General features: G+C 46.8%; 1 protein-coding gene across 1 annotated transcript; it reads right to left on the bottom strand.

Annotated features, from left to right (window-relative positions):
* Nucleotides 1-4,075: 4,075 nt before the first annotated feature.
* Nucleotides 4,076-12,511, bottom strand: sost (sclerostin). The gene is made up of 2 exons (XM_086195953.1): nucleotides 12,066-12,511; nucleotides 4,076-4,588 (listed from the first exon to the last, which is right to left on the bottom strand). Exons 1-2 carry the CDS (start codon nucleotides 12,292-12,294, stop codon nucleotides 4,179-4,181), a joined length of 639 nt encoding a protein of 212 aa, XP_086052079.1. The 5' UTR covers nucleotides 12,295-12,511; the 3' UTR covers nucleotides 4,076-4,178.
* Between the last annotated feature and the right edge of the window lie 3,996 nt (nucleotides 12,512-16,507).

The raw sequence follows: 16,507 nt of genomic DNA, 5'->3' as shown, positions 1-16,507 counted from the left end.
CGCTGTGGTTAGAGACGATGACACGGAGAACATGGATTCTGTCTGTGTTCCTTGCTGTTTAGAGAGGTTTTGGCTGCTGCTGCTCATAAATCTGTCTGTCATGGCAGCATCATTCCGACCTGCGACGTCATCGCCCACGAGAACTCCACTCCCAATTCTCCCAAAGTTTAGTTGTCAGAATGTCCATGTTTGTCCATCCATGCCTGCTGAAAGAGAAATGATGACGGATCACAGCAGTGACACAACAAAGGGACACAGTTCCAGCAAGAGGACGCGAAGGATCACGGCTTTAGTCCTGAGTAGGATAGAACCGTCCCAAGAATAATGTCTGGCTCTGGCCCCGCCCACATGGCGTGGAATTGGTGCAGGTCCAGCTGATTGACAGAGGCAGACCAGGCTGCAGGGGCACCCCGTAGGTCGCCGGCTATCTGATGTACCTGGTAGTGATGCGGGTGAATGGGAGACAAAAGAGTGCTCTGAGCTCATCAAAGGCGCGCGCGTGCGTGCGTGCGTGTGTGTGTGTGTGTGTGTGTGTGTGTGTGTCTCCTTACTGGTGTCAGCATTCATTGAGTCATCAGCTCCATGTACCTGACGGCGTCCACTGGATGACAGGAAGTGTAAACCAATGATGCTGCAGGTGAACAACCTCCACTCGAGTGGCTCTGACGCTGGCGAACACGCCTTGCTGGAGACGTTTCAGCAATGAAAACATTTTGGTTCTGTTGTTGCTCGCTTTCTTACTGCGGGAGGGAAGAAGTCCATAAGGGATGATTTGCCATGTTTGTTTAGACACTTGTTGACAGCCATGTTTCCGGCTCCCCTCCTGTGGTTGGCCGGCCTCTCGCCCACCTGGGCTCAGTGGCCCGTACGTCGCTTCTGTCCATCCCTGGGACAGTGTCCCTCCTTCCAAATCTCTTTACTTAGTGAAACAAACATGGATTTCTGGCTTGATTTTGATGTTAACGGCGGAGCACATCTCTCCTCGCTGTCCTGACCCCAGATTTTCCGTGTTGAGACTACCAAGAAACACGATCTGCCTCCAAAAACCTGCGTCAGTGCAGCAACAGTTGAACCTGTTCTTGGACTGATCCTCGTCCTTCAAGGCCGCCAGATGTCTCTTCTGTCTTCTATTTATTTCAAGCAATTAGCATTCCAGACCTGATGGGGCGTGGCCTCTGGAGCGCAGACATCGAAACGCATCTGTCATTGCCACATGTCTGGGCTGACATCTGCTCTTGTTAGCGTCCAAACCTGAAGATGAAGCCACCAGGGCGTGGCTGTGGCATGCAGGTCCTTATATCCCAGGAATTTTGACATTTTTCCATCTGACTGACACCTGGGAGCCCGACGTTTGATGCCAGAAGAGACAATTTGGCAAACGTGCGTCAATCAGGAGCCTCTGTGTTTGTGGACCAAGTGTCCGCCTCCCAAACCAATGACAAAGAACGAGGCTGGCATGAGACGCCTCACCGCCCCGCCGCTACAGCTCACAACCACCCACCATACGTAAGATCAAGCCGTGTCTCCTTCTCTGAGTTAAATGTTGAAGGTCGCGCGGGACTCCACTGCAACAAACTGTGACTATCTAGTTGGTATCAGTGACGCAGGTAGGTGGCGTCACTCTTCTCTCTTCCCATGTCCGACATAGGAAGGCCACCTTCACTCATTGTGGCCATGATGTCAGATCTGTAAATGTTCGGCATGTGAGCCGCATGGTTGAGTTGTGTTTGGGAACCTCAGGGACTCCGGCACCTGGAGTTCAAACCTCCATGACACTTCCACAGCGGCCTGGACAGCACTGGGCCTGCAGGGTCACCGGCAGGTTGACGTGCGTGGTAACGCAGCACAGATGCTGTGTCAGCATGGATATGTTTACTACCAGACGTGTTCTCCAGTTTCCTGGGAAAGTCGCCCCAGTGGAGACATGGCAGCTCTGCTCTCTCCTGGAACTTTGAAATGACATAATGACGGCATATTAAGGATGAAGTAGTGAAGTGCAGTATCAAATGTTCTTCACTGGCACGACCACAGAGCAGCCCGGTTACCACGGTGATGCTGTTCATGTTTTGTGTTGTTTATGCTGTGTTTGTGTAGAAGGGAGTTCTTCTGGTAATTAAAACTACGTTTACAGATAAACACCTCCTGGCACCGGATACTGAGTTTGTGTAACTACTGTCAAATATTATTATTGGTCAGATTAAATCAAGCAAAGATTTAAACTTTCGAACTCACACATCATCGAGACCGACGTTTGCAGGGAGGAGAGAACGTCCACCCTCAGACCTCCACTTCCTCCAGTCACGTGGAGCGCTTCCCAAGTCCTCAGGGCTCCTGTGTCCAGGTTAAACCCTCCACCCAGACTGTTTTATGCCACGGAAACATGAATTGATTGACTGAATAATTCCCTCTAATCACAATACAGCTAGCATGGACCATTAGCTAACGTTGGCTACAAGTTCTACTGAGGTCTCAAAAGAACTTTTGTCATCTAAACAGCCTCTGAATGTTGTAATTAATCATTTTGTTCACATTAATAACAAGAATATCTTCTGCAATGGTAAATGTCCTTAAATTGTTCTTCAAATGTTTAACTACAAAGTTTTCCTTGAGCATCATTAGAACTGGTAGCAAATGTTAGCCACCATGCTATGCATGTCACAGCTGCAGTCTAGCTGAATGTTGAGTCAGAGAGTCAGGAACGTTGTCCTAATGTTCTAGGCATGTTCTGATATTCATGATGAATGATGTTGCTTGATGTTTTGAAATTGTGCTGCTTAAAAGAAGAACATTCTGGAACCCCCGCTGCTCTAAAGACTTGGTGAGCGGCAGGATGCAGTACGACATCATAGTGGCTGGTTTACATGGAGACTCCTACCTCTTGCAAGATGAACAGAAGTTGTAAACAAGGAAATGTTTGAATGACCGAAGACGACAGGTTCTCCTGTACTTCTGTCTTTATTCAGGACAGTAAACGTCTATCATGCACAGTAATGGCTGCCATTTACTACAAAAGGTTGCATAAATAATTTAAATGTGAAAATAAAAATAAATATGCAGTTCACTTTGTATCAGTCCATCAGCCCCCCCCCCCGCTTCAACCACACAGGTGTGATCTGTACAATCACATGACCAACCCTCCGCCATCACTCACAGATGTGCTTCTTCATGGAGACGTTGGGTGGGAATCACTGGGAGACTCCAGACCTGTTCAAGTGTAGCGAGTCAGGAGCGACGCCTGTCATGTTTGTCAGACGGAAGCAAAGAACTCTCGACAGAAGCAGGAAGTGATGTAAGCAGGAACCATGGCGGAGGAAGGAGGGCGATGGAGCCGCTCATCATCACTTCCTCTTCCTATAACTATAGCAACAACACACTCTGAGTGTACTGGAGCTGCTCACGTTCCCCCTCACAGCTATTTACAGAATGTGAGGGGGTGGAGCTTGAATCCTGCAACACAACAGATAATCGCGGCTCTGTGTGGCCTGTAGAGCCGACCGCCAGCGTGGGCGAGCTGGAAGATGTTCTGCCCCGAGCAACTGACACAAACTCACACACACACTGAAGTCTCCTAGACACATGAAAGCAAACAGGAAGTAGCTTGAGGAAATAGCATTTATGACTCCTGACAGGAACTGACTCATTTAATAAGTAACAGGGCTTGCGGGAATGATATGGCCACGCCCCCCCAGCAGCGGCACTCCTGACTGCATCACACTGTGTAAGGTCGACTACGACTTGGTCATCCTGATGCGTGAGGCCTGTGGCGACCTGCCACCAGGACACCGATAACGACCTCCTCTTCCGTGTGGTCGAGCATCCGCTGGATGTTTGCACAGATGTGTTTGACGACTTCTCACGATGCTGAGAATGTGTTTATGTCCTGATGGAAGACTGGTGTCTCCACGGAGACCACTCAGCTGTTTGGGTGATCAGATGCGAGCTGCTGCGTCTCCTGACCTGTCAGTCATGGCGAGCGCCACCATCGATGGTTCATCTAGCAGTTGAGAGATGCTGAGACACTGACGATGCCAAACCAGCCAGCAGTTCCCTCCTCCCGTCTCCATGGAGATGAAGGATGTGTATGTATGGGTGTGTGTGTGTGTGTGTGTGTGTGTGTGTGTGTGTGTGTGTGTGTGTGTGTGTGTATGTATGTCTGTCCTCGTTGCTGAGAAGCAGTGTCAGTATGAGTTGCCTGTCAACGGCGTGCTGTTCTTGGTTCGGTTTTGAGAGAACCGGCTCTGTTTTCTGTTGCGTCGTGGTTTCGGAGCCTCTTTGGCATCTGATTGGTTGTGATGGGGCCTGAAGCGCTTGCACTTGCAGGAAGTGACCACGCGGAGTTTGTAAGTCCGATTGTTGCCGTTGGGACACTGCAGCTGCACCCTGCGGGTCCGGGAGTGTGCCGGGATGCAGCGGTAGTCCGGGGCGCTGCTACGCCACCACTTCCCCCGGACAATGGCGTTGGGTAGCAGGTGGGCGGGCATGCACTGACCCGAGCACACCAGCTCCTTGATGGGTTTGGCGCTGCGGCAGGACCCATCGGTGATGTAACGGGTGGAACGCAGTTCCCTGCAGCTCAGCTCCGATGTACCTGGGAGGAAGAGCAGATGAGCGTTAGACTCATGGCGGCGGACATTAACCCTTTCAATGCTGCAGGGCAGGCAGACACAGTTACCAGGATGTGGCGTGTCTTCTTGCTGCCGCAGCACAACTCTGATCTTAGCAGAGAGTTAGTGATGATGACTAAGCAGCGCCGCAGACGTGTGACGGACGGGCGAGCCGCTGAAATGCTACAATCTCTTCAGTGCTTTCCAGTCAGGTTTTCGACCACACCACAGCACTGAAACTGCACTTATTAAGGTGTTAAATGACATTCGCCTAAATACCGATGCATCTGAAATATCAGTGTTGGTACTACTAGACCTTACTGCCGCATTCGACACAGTCGATCACAACCTGTTGCTCGACACACTGGAGGGAGAGGTGGGTTGGACTTTCTGGTGCGGTGCTAAATTGGCTCAGATCTTACATAGAAGATCGTGACTTCTTTGTCTCGCTTGGGAACTGTGAATCTGAGCGAACAAAGATGACATGTGGGGTCCCGCAAGGCTCTATTCTTGGGCCACTTTTGTTCAGCATCTATATGCTCCCACTGGCCCAGGTCATAGAGCACCATAACATCTCCTACCACTTGTATGCTGATGACACACAACTTTATATTACAGTGTCACCATGCGATCACAGTCCACTGCATCCACTGAGTGACTGTATCCTACAGGTCAATCAGTGGATGGGCCAGAATTTTCTCCAGCTCAGGGCAGAAAAGACAGAAGTCGTTGTGTTTGGTCCCAAAAACACAAGGCTTGAGGTCAGGAGCCAACTTGACTCAATGACACTACAAACCACCGACCAAGCTAGAAACCTTGGTGTTGTTATGGACTCAGACCTGAATTTTAAGAGTCACATAAAAACTGTCACTAAATCAGCCTCTTATCATCTCAAAAACATTGCACGAATCAAAGGATTTCTCTCTCAACAAGACATGGAAAAACTCGTCCATGCATTTATTCTTAGTAGGCTAGATTATTGTAACGGTGTCTTTACAGGTCTCAGTAAAAATCAATCAAGCACCTGCAGCTCATCCAGAATGCTGCTGCCAGAGTCCTGACCAACAGTAAGAGAGTGGACCACATGACACCTGTCCTTAAACCACTGCACCGGCTCCCTGTGTGCCAAAGGATTGAGTTCAAAATCCTGTTCCTGGTCTATAAGTCACTGAACGGGCTTGGGCCTAAATACATGTCAGAGCTGCTGACTGGGTATGAAGCATCCAGACCCCTCAGGTCATCAGGGACAGGTCTACTCAGCGTCCCCAGGGTCAGAACCAAGCAGGGTGAAGCTGCTTTCAGCTTCTGTGGTCCACACCTGTGGAACAAACTGAACCTCTGAGGGGGCACAAACTGTCAGCTCATTGAAATCAGGGCTGGAAACACTGCTGTTTACTGCAGCCTTCTGACAGTATTGATTTGGTATTGATGGATTGATTTCAGGCCTGGCCCTCGCCATTTTGACGCCCTAGGCAAGATTTTAGGTGGCGCCCCCTTGCATCACAGTTAATTCAACTTCGAGTGTACATATACTCACAAGGAACTAAATAGTTTTGTTAGACTTTTTTTTATTTAAATAAAGAAATTTCACATTCAAAATACTCAATATAAAAAGTAAGTATGAAATAAATACAAAAATAAAATTAACTGAATATATGAAATATAACATAAATAACTTGCATAAAGTATTAGATTTAGGACTCCCAAAAAACAGTCTTAACAAGTGACCTAAATTAACTTAACTACAATATAAATAAGAAAGTGTACAAAAGTGCATAAAGAAACCAGAGTGCACAACAAAATTACTAGGATTTATTCAAACTATGTATAAAAAGGTGATCTTACAAAGATCTCTATTGGTGTTTTCTGTGACTACCTTAGCTTAAACTATTCAAGCTCCTCAGTCACAACCTGCTACAGCTTTACTCTCCTGGTCTTCCTTGCAGCAAAGTCATCGACAACATCATCATAAGGCAACTGATTTGAGACCACATGGTTAATACTAATAATTGCAAGTCCACTGAGACGTTCTTGCATCATAGAAGATCTCAGATACGTTTTTTAATTTATCATTAAATAAGTTAATAAGATAAATGCAGCAGCGCATCTGAAAAGAGAAGAGGAGTAGGTAACAGCAGTCTGATAACACATTTCATGGAATAAAATGAAATGAAATAATATAAATGAAAATCCTAAGAAATGCATGCATGTAGACTATACTATACTGTGTAATATACAGTGATGTAAGTAATTTCTATATTACTAATGATATCAGTTTTATTGTCATTTCAGTAAAATGCTAATTAGCAGAAGAAAAGGTATCAGTAAACTGCAGTATAATATGTTTTCCTCTTAACATTGATGATGCACTTTGATATAAAGTTTACCACTATAAACACACTTAAGAATATATGAACTAACAAACAACTAGGCTTACAGTTATAATATAGAAAAGAGATGGAAATTAACAGCAATTTGATGAACTATTACAAGCTGGGGAAACGTGAGCCAACGATACGTCAGAATGGAAGCAAATTTAACATTTATAACGCCTGCTGAATAAATCTCATATTTACACATTTACCTGAGGAAGGTAAGCTTGATGTTGTTACATTACTATTTTTCATAACAGCTTCGACCCTTTCATAACATAAGCTGATGTCAAGATGAACAGTTAGCTGGCTATTTATTGATAAGCTAACTACCAAGATAGCAAAGAGTCATTGAAAGCATTCCCGCTCAACTATAAATCGATGAAATTTCAATCATATTCATTTCCCGGTCAACTATATCGATTTATAGTTGACCGGGGTTTCAATGTAGTCTCGCTATCTGGGTATCCTATGCTGATGGTTAATGACGTTATTATCCATCATTCCGCGACAGAAAAATAATATCATGACATCATCTTAACTGTAACATTTACATTTACATTACCTCTGTCTTCATCGCGTTTTTCCTCCTCTTCTTTCCTTTTTTTTCTCCCCTGGGCACCAGACAGTTTGGGACGTTTGGACATGTTTTTTTACGTATCAAAAAACGACCGTTGGGCGTGGGGTGTGGGGGTGTGGGGGTGTGGGGGGGCGCGCGACTTAGGGAAAAGGGAAAATCATTTCTATTAGGTTATTGTTATAGGCTTTGCTATACAGTATATATATATATCCCCCTTCTGGCGCCCCCTGATGGACGGCGCCCTTAGCATTTGCCTATACTGCCTATGCCGCAAGCCGGCTCTGATTGATTTAATATTGATTTGTCTGCTATCGAATTGAGCTTAAACTGTTTTATTGATTTAAAATGACTTTTGAATGTTTTAATTCACGTTTTCGATTTTAAACTGATTCTAACTTTCAATTCTCTCCTTCCCTCTGTGCAGCACCATGAACTGCCCTGTGCAGGAATGGTGCTGCACAGAGACATTAGCCCTGCCTTACAGGACGTCGACAGTGAGACACGTCTGCACCTGGGTTCCCCACACGTCTTCATCTGAGCGTCAATAATGAGCTCATCCAGGTGTGGGCGCTTCTATATCTGTGAGACGCAGTTCTGTGGGTTCTGATGAGAATGTGAACTCGCAGACCAGGAGAGTTTGATTGATGTTCTCGTCGTTAGCTGATGACAGGGCCTGACAAAGACGTCCAGCTGGCAGCAATCAGCTGATAGCAAATCCAGACCGGAGGGACATTAAACGGCTCAATCAGACCTAATGGAGGTCTGAGCTGGCGGCCAGCGCCGGCTTCAGGACGCTCCTCAGTTCTGGACCTCAGCCCGCCTGATTGGAGGCGACCCTCTCAGCCTGGAACCAGATCTTCCAGACACATTTTAGGAACAAACGTTTGTCCTCACAGTTTTGTACGAGCTCCAGTGGAGAGGAAGTTAAGTTGTCGTTCCTCCACAGCTCTGGACGGTTTGGCAAGAGATCCTGCTCTACTGTTACTGCTCTACTTCTACTGCTCTACTACTACGACTGCTCTACTACTACTGCTCTACGACTGCTCTACTACTACTGCTCTACTATTACTGCTCTACTGTTACTGCTCTACTTCTACTGCTCTACTACTACGACTGCTCTACTACTACTGCTCTACGACTGCTCTACTACTACTGCTCTACTATTACTGCTCTACAACTGCTCTACTACTACTGCTCTACTACTACGACTGCTCTACTATTACTGCTCCACAACTGCTCTACTACTACTGCTCTACTACTACGACTGCTCTACTATTACAGCTCTACTATTACTACTGCTCTACTACTGCATTTGCTCTACTACTACTACGACTGCTCTACTATTACTGCTCTACGACTGCTCTACTACTACTACTGCTCTACTATTACAGCTCTACTATTACTACTGCTCTACTACTGCATTTGCTCTACTACTACTACTACTGCTCTACTATTACTGCTCTACTACTGCATCTGCTCTACTACTACTGCTCTACTACTATATCTGCTCTACTACAGCTACTGCTTACTATTGCATCTGCTCTACTACTACTGCTCTACTACTGTATCTGCTCTACTACTACTACCACTGCTTTCTATTGCATCTGCTCTACTACTACTGCTCTACTATTACTGCTCTACTACTGCATCTGCTCTACTACTACTGCTCTACTGCTATATCTGCTCTACTACAGCTACTGCTTACTATTGCATCTGCTCTACTACTACTGCTCTACTACTGTATCTGCTCTACTACTACTACTGCTCTACTACTGCACCTGCTCGACTACTGCATCTGCTCTGTTACTTCTGCATCTGCTCTACTACTAAACCTGCTCTACTACTGCATCTGCTCTGTTACTACTGCATCTGCTCTGTTACTATTGCATCTGCTCTACAACTACAGCTTCTACTACTGCTCTACTACTACTGCTCTGCTACTACTGGATCTGTTCTGCGACTGCTCTACTACTACTGCATCTGCTCGACTACTACTGCTCTACCACTAGTGCGGCTCTACAACTGCTTCTGCTTCACTACTACTACTGCACATGTTCCAGTACTACTGCATCTGTTCTAATAATGCATCTGCTCTACTACTACTGCACAACTATTACTGATAAACAAGGGCTGCTAATACACAATAACTACTGCACTATAAACCCTAATAGACAACAACTACTGAACTGTAATTACTGATAACTATTCTACTCCTACACAAGAACTACTGACACACAAGTACTCCTAATACACAATAACTACAGATACACAAGGCTCATACACAACAATTACTAATACACAAAAACAACTGATACACAACAACTACTAATAAACAAAAACAACTGATACACAACAACTACTAATACATTAACTATGAGTATACAACACCTGCTAGACAATAACTACTAGTACAAGAGGGCAACTGCACGACAACTACACAATTACTACTGCACTGTAACTGCTACTATATAATATCGACTGAACAACAACTATTTTACTACAACTGCAACTATAAAACTACTGCGCAATGACGACGATTAAATAACAACTACTGATCTGTTTGTACAACTATAAAATATATACAGCACAATAATTACTAATATAAAAAGTGTAACTACTAATAAACATCAATTACAGAGCTATTACTACTACATAATATCAACTGCACAGTAACTACTACACAATTACAGCTACTTCTAATAAACAATAACGACTGAAAAGTAATAATACACAATAAATACTACACAGCAACTACTACAACATAATCACTACTGCGAAATAAATACTTAGCAATAACTACTAACGCAACAACTACTGAGGTGAAACTTCTACTACATAATATCAACTTCATAGTAACTACATAATTACTACTACTAATACACAACAGCTGCTGCAAAGTCATTAGTACTACATAATGACCACTGAGCAGTCATTTGTACTACATCATGACCACTGCTTAGTCATTAGTACTACATAATGACCACTGCTTAGTCATTAGTACTACATAATGACCGCTGAGCAATCATTAGTACTACATAATGACCACTGAGCAGTCATTAGTACGACATAATGACCACTGAGCACTCATTAGTACTACATAATGACCACTGAGCACTCATTAGTACTACATAATGACCACTGAGCACTCATTAGTACTACATAATGACTACTGCAGTAACCCCCATGTAGTCGTTGCGTGGTTTCTTCTGCTGCGATGCCAAGGAACGTTCCTCTGTCATCTTCTCCTCTGTTGTCTGTGATCTCTCATCTCAGGGACCTCAGCACGGCGCCACCCGTCCAGACAGATCCGATCCTCTGTTAACCCCTGAAGAACTGCAGCCGTCCCACGCTGCTGCGACCATGAAGACACAAAACCTCCACGTTCCCAGTGGAAGCACAAGAACATGTGTATGTACTTGGAAACACACACATACACACACGAGCAGGGCTTCCAAGACTTTATTCTGTGAGGGGCCAACACCTGAACGGGCCCCTGAGGTTCTGAAGCAGACACACAGGAAGGTGCAGTAAGAGTGTGAGGTCTGTGTTTGACCGATAGATGGAACCTTAACGACCAGCGACCAACGACACGACACGTCGCAGCTTCCATGGGGTCAAAGGACCGTTTGTCAAGTGCAGGTTGGAGCCAACCTGAGAACTGGTGCTGTCACTGGTACTGTTACTGGCGCTAGTTCCTGCACTGTTGCTGGTGCTGGTAACTGCACTGGTACTGGTACTGGTGCTGGTGCTGGTGCTGGTACCAGTGCTGTTACTGGTACTATAACAGTAACAGCACTGGTACTGGATCATAAAATGTGAGAACACAGATTTCTGCTTGTAAGTGGAGTTTTGTCTCTTTTTTCTAACGAGTGCTGTGTGGTTACCGATGGTTATGTCACAACCGTAATAATCATTCTCAGATGAAGGAACTCTGGTCTCGGTACCAGGATCAGCAGATGTGTTTTCAGATCAGAGGTGAGAACTGGATCTCAGATACCGTCAGAACCAGGAGAAGACCAACCTTGTGTGACAGAGGCGGTTGGGCTCCCCTGCTGCTGTGCAGGGACCAACCCTTCACTCTGATCTGGAAGCACCTGAACAACTTCTCCATCACAAAGAGAGAACGGAGCGAAGGTGAACCACCGCCCTTAGTGAGAATGGGAAGTTGTTCTGTTGGACCTGGGTGTGTTTGGACGTCGGGCCAGAAAATCAGTCCAGTAAATAATGTCAATCATGATTGTTCAGATGAGATTAAAAAAAAAAAAAAAAAAGTTGATGCCAATCAAACAGTAGAGGAACCGGGACCAGAGAGCAGGAACCAGAACCAGCGAGTAGGAACGCGGATCGAAGCCGCTGCTGGGAGCTGAGTAACTGAAGAACCGAGTTCAGTCTCCTGGTTCTGGTTCACTGTGTTTGTCAAACATCTTTAACAACAAGGACAAAGATTACCAGAACCAGGATGATCATGGTTCTGTGATTCGTGTCCCGCTCATGAGAGGCTGAACTCACTGTAGGAGGTGGTGGTCGCGGCTCTTCCTCCGTTTTTCGCGCGGTTGTTGTTGTTCACGCTGCCGTTATTGGTCGCGTGCAGGTCGGTCTCCCGGTCCGTCCGTGAGTCCTCCGGTATAATTTCCGTGGCATCGTTGTGGATCCTCCAGGCCCGGGCGGCGGTGCAGCATCCTTGCAGCAGCAGCAGGAGCGCTGCGCTGCAGGCGAGGAGACCCGGGGACACGCGCATGCTGCTCGGTCTCTCCGCGTCCTGTGCTCGCCGGCGGACACGCGCGCCCTATTTAAAGCGAGCTGGCGTCACGGCCGGCTGACGGTGACGTGTTTACACGAGCTGGGCGGGGCTAATCTTGATTTAGGATTCATTGAGAACAGAGAGGAGGGTGTGCTTGCACCAGGTAGCTTAGCACAATGACTGCTAGTGGGTGGGAAGTGTTAGCGTAGCTCCGTCTCTGCCTGCATTAATATCAGGAGGGTTGTGTAACCTTGGCGATGAATACCAGTTTAACATGAGGAGACGTTGTAGTGGTAGAATCAGACACGTAGCCGGAACTACTTTCCTGACTGGGTGCAGTGATTTGACGCAGCACCTCCAAAGCTCCACTGGAACTTGGGTCAACAGAACCAAAGGTTTGTTGAGGACTAGAAGAGCGACTGCTTCTACTGATGATGATGAGGAGGAGGAGGGTTCCTGCTGGACACACCAGCATCCTGGACCTGAGCTAGCTGATGCTAACACTTCCCACCCACTACCAGCCATTGGGCTAAGCTAACTAGTCTGGACCTGAGCGAGCTGATGCTAACACTTCCCCCCACTACCAGCCATTGGGCTACGCTAACTAGCCTGGACCTGAGCGAGCTGATGCTAACACTTCCCACCCACTACCAGCCATTGGGCTACGCTAACTAGCCTGGACCTGAGCGAGCTGATGCTAACACTTCCCACCCACTGCCAGCCATTGGGCTAAGCTAACTAGCCTGGACCTGAGCGAGCTGATGCTAACACTTCCCACCCACTACCAGCCCTTGTGCTAAGCTAACGAGCCTGGACCTGAGCTAGCTGATGGTAACACTTCCCACCCACTACCAGCCATTGGGCTAAGCTAACTAGCCTGCACCTGCTCTAGCTGATGCTAACACTTCCCCCCCACTACCAGCCCTTGTGCTAAGCTAACTAGCCTGGGTCTCAGCCCTCTGGAGAAAGGGCTCTGGTTCTGGGGAAAAGTTCCTTTCATGAAAGTTTGACAGCACATGAACAGCATCTAATGACTCACAAACTCACACAACATCATAAGAGTGCACATGAAAACTTTGTCAACCTTTTCTCATATATCTGTATGAGTTGGGAGCTTTCTTAAGAGTCATGAGACGGTAGAAAACATCCCAGCTTTTACTTGAGAATCTGGTTATCTGGGTTGGGGTGAAGAACAGTGACAGAGAGTTGGACCTGAACTCTCCTCCGGGGTCTTGGCGAGTCTCAGTGATGTGATGAGCCCTGACAGATGGAGGCTCCTGGAGGACAGACCGGGACCTCCTCTGAGACTTCGCTGAGCCCTTCCCAACAACAACAGTCCTCCTCTGGACTCCTGATAGAAGATCATTCAGGACTTGCTTCTCTCTGCTGGTCTTTATTTGTTTAAAATCATCAGCAGTCATGAAACTGTAAGATCCAGAGAAAAGCTGGAGGAGAACCTGGACATCTGCTCCCAGTCCCTCCTCGTTGCTCCGTCGTGGCTCTTCTTCCAATCATAAAATGACTAATGTCTTAGATCATTGAGCTGCTGAATGTTAATGTGCATCTTCATACCAACACCACCCTCTAGAGGAAGAAGGCACTCATTGGCTCCTCTGATGGGGGAAAAAAGGTCATTAGGATTCATTAATATCAAACTGGGACGTCCTACTAGTGGGAACAAGAATGCAGATTTTCAAATCAACAATACTGCGACTGACTCAGTAATTATAATATAAATACTTAGTATTTAGAACCAGTCCAAACACTGCCGGCACAGTGGGATTCTGGGGGCGGTGCCTCACTGTTAACTGGGTCTCATTTGTAACCCAGTAAATGTTTCCTCTCATATCGTCTGGCTGCTCCTCCTCAACCCTCCTGAGGGCTTTGGGCCTTCTTGTTACGAAAGCCACAGCTAACTGCTGCTAGATGTACCAGCTCACGGAGGAACCTGGACTGGGTTGAACCCCTGAGCCCAATAGAGGCCAGTTAGACCACAGAAAGTCCAGTACCAATGTGGTGGAAGGAGTTTCTTGATGTCATATAGCTTAGCTTGTTGTGGTTAGGTGCTGTTTGACCGTTAGCTCAGGTGAGCTGAGCAGCTAACATTAGCTGCCCTATCAGCTAACTTGGCCCACCATGGTGCTCCTTATCATCAAATTGTCAGTGTGGGACTCGGGTTTTGCACTCAGGCCCTGACCACGTATGGCGAGCTCTTTTAGCATGTCAGGTACTCCTGATGGAAGAGAGTAAGGCGTGGAAGCCCTCAGGCTGATGTGACTGGTGAATAAAAAATCCCTCATAACTGCTCATTTTTGACAGTGAAAGAAGGAAATGGTGGTAGCACAGACCTGCCTTTGTTTTATTTTCATGGCCGCTTGTTTGGGACAACAGTCTCTGTACTCATATTTGTGATAAGTGATATTTCTCAGTTGAGTTCAGAGTCAGTTTAGGTGGTTAAGACATCTGGTGAGGACGCCTCTTGGCATGTCTGACCAGGAGGAGGCCTCAGGGCCGACCCAGGACACGCTGGAGGGATTATATCTTTCGGCTGGCCTGGGAACGCCTCAGGATTCCCCCGGAAGAGCTGGTGGAAGTGGCTGGGAGAGGACAGTCTGAGCTTCCTTGCTGAGGCTGCTGCCCCCAGGACCCGGACCAACTGGATAAGAGGAGGAGGACGACGATATTTCATCAGTGCGGGCAGCATGGCTAAGAGACACAGTGGCCAACCAGCAACCGCAGTGTTGCTGGTTTGATCCCCATTTCCCCCAGTGACCATGTCCAAGTGTCCTTTATGGCCCTATGACGGACTGGTGACCCATCCAGAGTGAACCCGCCTCTCAGCCAATGTCAGCTGGGATAGGCTCCACCCCCCACCACCCTTAACAGGATAAGAGGTACAAAATAGATGGATGGATGGCTGGATGATGGATGGAGAGATGATGGATGATGGATGGAGAGATGATGGATGGATGGATGGATGGATGGAGAGATGATGGATGGATAGATGATAGAGGATGGATGATGGATGGATGGATGGAGAGATGATGGAGAGTTGATGGATGGATGATAGAGGGTGGATGGATGATGGATGGATGGATGGAGAGATGATGGATGGATGGATAGATGATAGAGGATGGATGGATGATGGATGGATGGATGGATGGAGAGATGATGGATGGATGGATGATGGATGGATGGATGATGGATGGATGGATGGAGAGATGATGGATGGATGGATGGAAGATAGAGGATGGATGATGGATGATGGATGGATGGAGAGATGATGGATGGATGATGGATGGATGGATAGATAGATGATGGATGATAATAGAGGATGGAGAGATGATGGATGGATGGGTAGAGGATGGATGGATGATGGATGATAGAAGATGGATGATGGATGGATGGATGGATGATGGATGGAGAGATGATGGATAGATGATAGAGGATGGATGATGGATGATAGAGGGTGGATGGATGATAGAGGGTGGATGATGGATGGATGATGGATGATAGAGGGTGGATGGATGATGGATGGATGGATGATAGAGGGTGGATGGATGATGGATGGATGGATGATAGAGGATGGATGATGGATGGATGATGATAGAGGGTGGATGGATGATAGAGGATGGAGAGATGATGGATGGATGGATAGAGGATGGATGGATGATGGATGATAGAAGATGGATGATGGATGGATGGATAGATGATGGATGGATGATAGAGGATGGAGAGATGATGGATGGATGGATAGAGGATGGATGGATGATGGATGATCGAAGATGGATGGATGGATGATGGATGGATGGATGATAGAGGGTGGATGGATGATAGAGGATGGATGATGGATGGATGATGGATGATAGAGGGTGGATGGATGATGGATGGATGGATGATAGAGGGTGGATGGATGATCGATGGATGATAGAGGGTGGAAGAATGATGGATGGATGGATGGATGGATGGATGGATGATAGAGGGTGGATGGATGACGGATGGATGGATGGATGGATGGATGATAGAGGGTGGATGGATGATAGAGGGTGGATGGATGATGGATGGATGGATGGATGATAGAGGGTGGATGGATGATGGATGATAGAGGGTGGATGGATGTATGGATGGATGGATGGATGATAGAGGGTGGATGGATGATAGAGGGTGGATGGATGATGGATGGATGGATGATAGAGGGTGGATGGATGAT

This window comes from Aulostomus chinensis, chromosome 23 (assembly GCF_037954235.1).
Source record: "Aulostomus chinensis isolate RoL2024-O1b breed Wild chromosome 23, RoL_Achi_v1.0, whole genome shotgun sequence".
Taxonomy (NCBI): Eukaryota; Metazoa; Chordata; class Actinopteri; order Syngnathiformes; family Aulostomidae; genus Aulostomus; species Aulostomus chinensis.
This window is presented reverse-complemented; position numbering and strand designations above follow the sequence as displayed.

Coding starts and splice junctions, on each gene's coding strand:
- sost (XM_086195953.1), bottom strand. CDS start 12,294: ATGCGCGTGTCCCCGGGTCTCCTCGCCTGCAGCGCAGCGCTCCTGCTG. Junction 4,589..12,065: donor CGCGACCACCACCTCCTACA/GTGAGTTCAGCC, acceptor TCTTCCTCCCAG/GTACATCGGAGCTGAGCTGC.